This window comes from Taurulus bubalis (assembly GCF_910589615.1).
Source record: "Taurulus bubalis genome assembly, chromosome: 4".
Lineage (NCBI taxonomy): Eukaryota > Metazoa > Chordata > Actinopteri > Perciformes > Cottidae > Taurulus > Taurulus bubalis.
In genome coordinates this window covers 15942944-15951276 of record NC_136592.1, presented here as the reverse complement: position 1 = coordinate 15951276, position 8333 = coordinate 15942944, and the positions used below count along the sequence as shown (strand labels likewise).

Below are 8333 nucleotides of genomic sequence, written 5' to 3'. Positions count from 1 at the left end.
TGTAAATGAAGGGACTTTACTAAAATTGCAGTTATTTTTAGTGCATATTTTAAATACAAAAAACATGTCCTGTCATGAAAGGCCCTAATTTAGATTTCTGTTGTTCATCCAAAATTCATACAAACATCTAAGTAATTTCTTTTAAATGTTGGGATAATTTATTATTAATGTTTACTGCTGAAATTAAGTATGAATCATAGTGTTTGTTGTGCAATTCACTGTTCACTGGGATCACTGGCAATGACATCCAGAAACTTCAATACATCCAAAATAGCGCTGCCAGGATCCTGAAGAGAATCCGTAAATATGAGCACATAACACCCATTCTACACTCACTACACTGGCTCCCTGTCTCATTCCGGATTGACTACAAAGTCCTACTACTCACCCATAAATGCATAAATGGACATGCACCTCCCTACCTGCAAGAACTCAGCACTCCCCAAACCTCCACCCGGTGATTTGTTTGACATCTGAGGGATGAATACATTTTATTGTGATATCAAACCACCTTGCTTAAATAGAGAGAATAAGAGCTTTTGGAAAACATGGGTATGATAAAAGCTATATACATTTATAATCAACAATAACTCCTATTATATTACTATTGTCTTCATACGGTATAATACAAAATATTCTCCAAACCCAAATGTTTGCTTTGCTGCAATCTTGTGGTGATAATGGAGTATAGCAGACATGTCGGCAGCCTACACTTAATCATGTCTGATAGTTTAAGCTGAAAACTATACATACACAGTAATCCGTTGAGTTGTGGAGGGTATAGCCCCCTCTTTTTCTGGAAGTGAAAATAAATTGTGTGTGATTCTCTGTATTCTTATCACGATCACCTTAATCATGTTCTACAATAATGATATGTATGGTGTACTAATAACACTGTCATATAATTATGAGTGCTTTCAACACATCCATAATTTTCTTAAGAGCTAAATAAACTTAAGAACAGCGCAGCATGCAGCGGCTGATAGTCTGTGTCTGAGACGGGCGATCAGCTGCGCCTGTGGTGATCAATGTCCGCGTCTCGAGAAGCTCTCGTAAATAAATGATTCCTTGCGGGCAAAATCTATATCGCCGCGTACAGGAAGTCATGACAATGTAAAGGATGGATCCTGGCGATCTGAAAGAACTCTCTCCCTATAAAACTAATATAACTAATATCGCTCCTTCATCAATGAGGAAGTGAGCTGCCTTTTTTGTCCGTGGGAGTGGCCAGCTTATCCAGTGAATTTCAGTAAGCCTGTCCGGGAGCAGGTTTACATTTTTGGCTGTGTTGCTATGGTGATTAATCTAAGCTTGCTTCGAGAAACCGAGAAAGCCAGACCTACGTCATTTTTGGTTTGGTTTATTCAGCAAACAGCCATTAAAAGTGAGCCTGGTAGAACTGTTGTGGCTACAGACTTAAATCATATGTTACTCATTATTTCTGGTGGCAACATTTACAATCTTAAAAAATATTTTTTGGGGGAAAGATCTTATTGTTTAATCTGAACACTGAGTCAAGGACATTAATGAGAGAAACATAGCATGCCCTGTCATAGATACGTTTAGATCTACTATAATTGGCTCTTAATTAATTTCTTTGATACAAACAGCAGGCCTATATGTTGCATTAGGATATCTTATGACCTTAATGTAAGTTGATTCCTTGGTTTTTGCAGAATATGAGCTGCAGTTTGAGTAGCCAGCAGCAGCTGATGAGTCAGAATCAGGTGTACAACTATTGATGCAACTTTGTAAAACTGGGTGTGTCTGAGAGACAATGAGTGAAGCAATTGTGATGAGCTAAACTGTTAATGCCTGTTCACTGGAATGGATTTAGTCAGACAGGTCAATGTCATGGCGAACTTTTTAAAGTTACACTGAAGTAACAAATGTTTTCAGCTCATTTTATCATGTCATACACACATTTGACAATTTATTTTGAAATCACATTATTTTGACTGCATGAAAAAAAAAAAAAAAAGAGAAATCTTCTGTGTTGATTTTGTTGTAAAATGCATCACGATGTACATGAAAATGGAATCCCCCCAAAAAATTACAGAACTGCTCTTCCGATCAATGGACTTACCCATAACTGGAATCTCATTTGTTTACACGTTTGAATGATCCCTCCCTGTCTAATGTGTGTTTTGGCATAATCCTGTGGTATTTGAGGGATTAGTTGTTCAGAAACTGAAAATACTATGTCCTATCTGGCCATTTGCATTGCAGGTGATTCAGGCAGGAGAGGGGAGCAGAGGTTGAGACTTCAGAAACAGGCCCAAAAAAGAACAAAACCCAAAGAATATCCTCTCACCAGTTTTGGACTACAGAGAAGGTCCTTTCAGGGAAAATGGTTTGAGTCATTTCAGTGGCTATAGAGAACGTGCAGGTTATTTAAAGAGACGGTAAAGAGATACAGACCAACAGACACAACAGCAAATAGTGGAGAGAGAAATACGTGAGACAGAGACAGCAGCAGCTCAGGGTCCGTTAAAAGGAGGTTCTTCTTGCAACTGTTGCCCACTGCTTGCTCATGAGGGAATGCAGGGTTTCTATTACTCTTAAAGTATGTAAGGTTGGAGCCAAGGCTGTTTTACCAACGGGCCTCAAACCCGCAGAGGGCCCAAAGCAAAGATTCATCATGTGTCAATTAGTTAGTGGTAATTTCATCAATTTTTAAGTCAATACAGTTTAAACTACTGTTTAGAAAACATTCACAGCGGGAGAGGAGATAGGGTTGCATGAAATGAAACTGACCAACATTCCCAGAATGAGTCAAGTAGATATTGTGGGACACGGAGAGGAATATGAATGTGCAAACTACATTTTCTGGGTTTAATGTTTTTTTTTTAGGCACATGAAAGGCTATTGATGAAGTATCAGTATTATAGTAAAGTATAGCAATAGTACTGTAGTAACTCAACTATGACAGTATTGCATTTTAATCATGGTGCTGAGCAACAAAAAAGACAGTGTAAAAGCAATGATATATGGTGATTGTTTAATTTCAGTTACATGTTATTTATGAATGTGTAGACAACAAGCAAATTGTCACATACAATCACATACAGTGTATTGGAGGTAGCATAACGTTCAACACTACAGCAAACAAATCGCTGGAAATTGTATCATAGTTACAGTAGTTACTAAAAACTTCCACCTTCAGAACAAGCAAGTTCTGACCATAATACACAAGATTAAACCATATGTACACACAGCTTACAAAAACCTATACATCATTTTAAAGCAATAACTACGATATATAACTCAAAAATTATCTAATTTGACTACACAAATACTTCTGATTATTTACTAAACACCTTCATTTATATACCGTATGTCAACAGTCTTCATTATTAAGAAATAAAATGGCAAACATTATGAATGACAATATTCATCAACTTTAAAAGACATGACAAAAGCTTTGAAACTTTATATAGTTATTAAAGACAACAATAACTGATGTACAATTTTTTCCCAGTTCTTGTGTACATTATAATCATTTTACACAACATTAACTAAGTGTTATTTGACTTCCCATCGTGCTGCTTGGATTCCGAACCTGATACTTTACAGTCAATAAGCAGCTGCAAATCATATGAAGTTTCATCCAAAATGAAAGAGAAAGTAAACGTAGTGAAAGATTTCATCGAAAATAAAACCAGTTTTAACTGTGAATAATTTTTCCATTCATGAGACATTTGATTACTACCATCATACCCTTAAGCTTCCAATCATTCACAGATCTGTCAGGTGTAAAAGGTGCGAGACAAGAGTGGCAGAGGACCGGTGTCTTCCTTCTTTGTAGAACTGCACATTGTTTCAGTTGGCTCCTGTCATTTCACATCTGTAGCAAGTTCAAAGTGATATGAGCGCCTTAATGTTTCTAACTTTGCTCCACAGAGAAGTTTGACTCGGATCTATCGGACAAAAAAGAAGAAAATCCAATTAAAGAGATTTCAAGAGAGCAAGGACCAAATGACGTTGTCGTCAGTGTGAGTGAACTTACATGTCTTGATGCTTGTGTATCATGTGGTTGTTGTACTCCAAAACAGGAGGGATGCTCTCCTCATCCTCAGGAACCTGAAACCGACACATGGGATCAGATCATGAGCCAGATATTCATCTGAGTAATTTCCTAGTCCAGTCTTTTCACTTAAAAAGGGCGAGACCACCATCTAGTGGTAGAAAATCCCTCTTACCTCCCAGTAAACTTCATCATCAAAGCAGTTGTCATCAGCAGGGTCACCCCAGATAGGCAACCTCAGAACAAGACCTTTAAAGAGAGAGAAAAAAAGCACTAAAACAAGATTTCTTACTTCAGTTTTGCCTTTTTTAATGCAGTTAAAAGTTTTAAAGTAGTTAAAACCTATTTGTTCTTATAAATGTAGTCAGTGTAAAATTCCCAGGAAATTTGTATGTGACTATTCATAAGCTGCTAAACAAGCACTTTCGGATCCAAGGAATGTTTTTTTGAAGACAACATGCCAGAAGATTTAGCTCCGTAATCCAAGTAAATAACTAAATGTTTCCTAACTATAACACACAGAAACACTGACATTGACACATACCTTTGATCTTAATTGACATAATTTCTCATTATGCCGTTGTCATGAACAGTATTACTCAACAGATTTTTCAAACTCACCAACAGCTGCTCCTCCAACAACTCCAAATGCAATAGCCACACATGTGCCAGCAGCCTGGAAGCCTCCCTGGGTTAATACAGTTCTGTCTGCAAAATCACCTTCAAAATCAAACGTCTCGATCAACCTGGACAGAAAAATACACTTTTTAATCATACAAATTAATGCTTAATCTGCATGATTAAATGAGAACAATGCCTGATGTATGGGTATGTTTCCATGTCAGTTCATGCTTTCATTCACTATGTTTGAGTAAACAAAGATCAGGTTTTCTGAACTTCTAGTTCTTGGTGTGTGTCTGTGTGTATGTCAGTCACTCACCCCTCCCTGCCATAAACCTCTTCAGTGGCAGATGCAGCAACAATGGCGCCTATGAAGCCACCGAGCATCCCTGGCACAGCATGCAGATTGTGGACACCACATGTATCCTGGAGCTTTAGGTATTTCTCCAAGAAGGGCTGAGAATGAGAAAAATAAACATACATTAATGACTGATGTGCAGATTGTACTTCTTCACACCATGGACTAAAAAATGCATTTTAAAATCCTCTAAAATATAACAGAATCTGCTTTAAAAAATTAATTAAGTGTAATGTATGTGTAATTATTGAATACAAAATCCTCCTCAGGTTGAAACCCCAAATTCCAAGAATCCAAATTTTAAACTTTCTTTAGGTCATGTGAAATGTCTCGATTGGAAAACACAGACTTTCCTCGTCAAAATAATAATTCAAAAAATAAAATAAGTGTGTGAAGTGTGTCGAAATACCTTGCATCAGTTCATTGGATGGTTTCCATCTTACATGTAATGTGAAAGTAGTCAGTGCCTGCTCCCTAAATGTGTCAGCACTTCTTATAATCCTTTTGTTTTTTTCTGTTGTCCAACCACAACTGGTTTCATTTCTTACTTCTCCTTTTCAGGCTGCTTTCTTTTCAGTTTTTTTCATGCTACTATTTACTCATTTTTTTCAATCTGACCCACAGGACTGAATTCTAGACTTCTGTCAGAATAAAAGTTAGGAGGTAAAAGACTGCAGGCTCACCGTGACATACAGGTAGCCAAAGGTGGAGATGATGCCGCAGCTGAAACCCACGATTAGTGAACCATAAGGAGTGATCATGAATTCTGCTGCTGTTCCCATAGCAACACCACCTGCCAGAGTAGCATTCTGGATGTGCACCTTTAAGGTAAAATAGCATGTTACTCATGATAAATTGAAAAATAAATAGATGACATGTTGCAGATGTGTTGTTTTTCAGCGACATGGCATTACCATGTCCAGTTTTCCTCTTTTTTCAGACATGCTGGAGATAGCCACCGTGGTGAGCACAGATGAGGCAAGAGCGATATATGTGTTGATGGCTGCTCGGTGCTGTCCAGAGCCGTGGTCTGTGATGGCGGAGTTGAAACTGGGCCAGAACATCCACAGAAACAGTGTACCTGTGAGGTAAGGGAAGATCAATCAAACCACAGGTATATTAACACATTTACAATCAAGTAAGCATGTTTGACAATGATCAATGTAATTACAACATTAAAGATATTCCAAACAACCCTGAATGTTAAACTGACAAAAACAAATCCCTCACCAATCATAGCAAACATATCAGAGTGGTAGACAGATCCATTGAGGCGTCTGCTTTGGTTTAGGTTTGGTCGGTAGAGAACCCAAGAGATGGCCAAACCGTAGTACCCTCCAAAAGCGTGAATGACCATTGAGCCACCAGCATCTCTACACTGAGAATAAGCAGCACAGAAAAGAAATTGCAATGTTTGAGGGAATATGCTCACTCCTTGAACAACAATTAAGCTACTTGTGGGGGGATTCTGTTGGTAAGACTCACATGAAGGAGGTCGAGGATGATGAATTCCTCCACAGCAAACAGAGTGATGCCAAACAAGGTGACAACCAGCAGCTGGACAGGGCTTACTTTTCCCAGGAGGGCACCATAGGCAATCAGAGAGCCAGCCACGCAGAAGTCAGCGTTGATCAGACTGTGGGGGGAAAAGGAAAAGAAAAAGATCAGAATAAGTGGAAACTTTAACAACCAAACAAGCAAATCTGCTTTTGAAGAGATTGTACAGGGCTTTGCCATGACAAGAATGCTTTGTCTCAGGGACGTTACGAGCCAAAATAAGTTTTGGCATGGTAACAGCTGTGACAAAAGAACCTCTTTGTTCATAAAACAAGGTGAAACCTATCTGTATATCTTGAAAGATAGTGCATCTTGTCAGCTTTAAAAAAATATTTTACCTTTTTAGTTACATAGCCCACCTGTGCACATACCTGCATATGTCCAGTTTAAATGATTGATGATGCATAAAATGCTGTTCACTTTGCATTCCTTACCTCTCTACTCCAATAGAGATCTTTCCGGTATTGGGGTCGAGCGCGTGGAACCAGCCTTGCATGAGAAGAGCCCACTGCACACCAAAAGAAGCGATCAGGAAGTTGAAGCCCACAGCACCAAAACTGTAGCGTTTCAGGAAGGTCATGAGGAAACCAAATCCAACAAAGATCATGACATGGACGTCCTGGAAGCCTGGAGAGAGGGAAATGAAGACACTTAATTGGCATAATGATAATAATGATAATAATGGCATGAAATTAGCGCTTTCATTTTCTACTTTGAATTAACTACTTAAAATAATAAGATAAAATAATGTAATTGAAGTTTCTTAATAAAGGTGCAAGATACAAGATTGCCACTCAACAGCTCTCAACACGCCAGGGGGGCTCATAACTAACTGTGCTAACAGTGCAACTACGGTTAAAGTGCTGACAGAGCAACCATAAAGGGTGGAACCAGTGGGGGTGCTACAACAGCGAAGCCGTTGGTCTGGGCGGCTTTATCAGCTGTTACATATGAGAGCAGTGCAGAGCAGTGCAGAGCAGTGCAGAGCAGCGGCCATGAGCGAGCCAGTGGGGCCCACTCACATGCATACATACACGAAAAGCACTTGCGGCTGTCTAAGTCAACAAAGCAAGAAGAAGCTCTGACAACAACACACTCAGAGGGAGAGTGACTTAATTCTCTCTGCTCCGGTAGACATTATTACTCCAGAATATCTTTGCAAAGCAAATGGTTGTTTGCTGCTTTATTAATGCTCTGAATGTTAAATACAGCTTCTTCAATTTTGGATTGGTAATTTGTCCTTGCATCTTGAGATTGTATACAATTAAAATAATGACTGTCTTTAAGATATCATTGTAGATGGAGGACTTTACAACATACTGGAAATACAGGTACTAGATTGCCAGAGGGTCAAGTAAGCCAGACGAATGACAGTTACGTACGAGGAGAGGAGAGGCTCTCATAAAATGTTCAGCTTTTGAAACCAAGTTCCACAAGTTTGCCTTTTTCACAATCTAACCTTTGTTGTAAAAACAGCCTCCTTATATAATAAATCATGTACAAACCAAAGACAGAAGGAGAGTAAAGTTTGAGTAAAAGGGCTCCAATCTTGTTTTAAACTGTTGCAGCTGTCAGATTTTTTTTTAATTTCGAGGTAAATAAAAAAGAAAGAAAATTGGTGTATGGCCAACATCACTAAAATGAGATCATAAAAACAACACCTGCATTTAGATATGTAACGCTTTGTTGTAAGATAAATGTCTTCACACTTTATATTGTTTTACTTACTTGGATATCTGAAGTAGAAGTCATTTTCGATATCGCTGGTGA

At 38.4% G+C, this 8333-nt stretch overlaps 1 protein-coding gene across 1 annotated transcript; it reads right to left on the bottom strand.

The window, feature by feature from the left end:
- Positions 1-2998: 2998 nt before the first annotated feature.
- On the bottom strand, positions 2999-7185 carry LOC306735030 (ammonium transporter Rh type C). Its single transcript, XM_079216457.1, has 10 exons — positions 6998-7185; positions 6492-6642; positions 6237-6384; positions 5921-6087; positions 5690-5827; positions 4968-5104; positions 4649-4773; positions 4203-4276; positions 4010-4083; positions 2999-3920 (listed from the first exon to the last, which is right to left on the bottom strand). The coding sequence occupies exons 1-10, from the start codon at positions 7168-7170 to the stop codon at positions 3887-3889; spliced, it is 1221 nt and encodes a 406-aa protein (XP_079072583.1). The 5' UTR covers positions 7171-7185; the 3' UTR covers positions 2999-3886.
- Positions 7186-8333: the final 1148 nt, after the last annotated feature.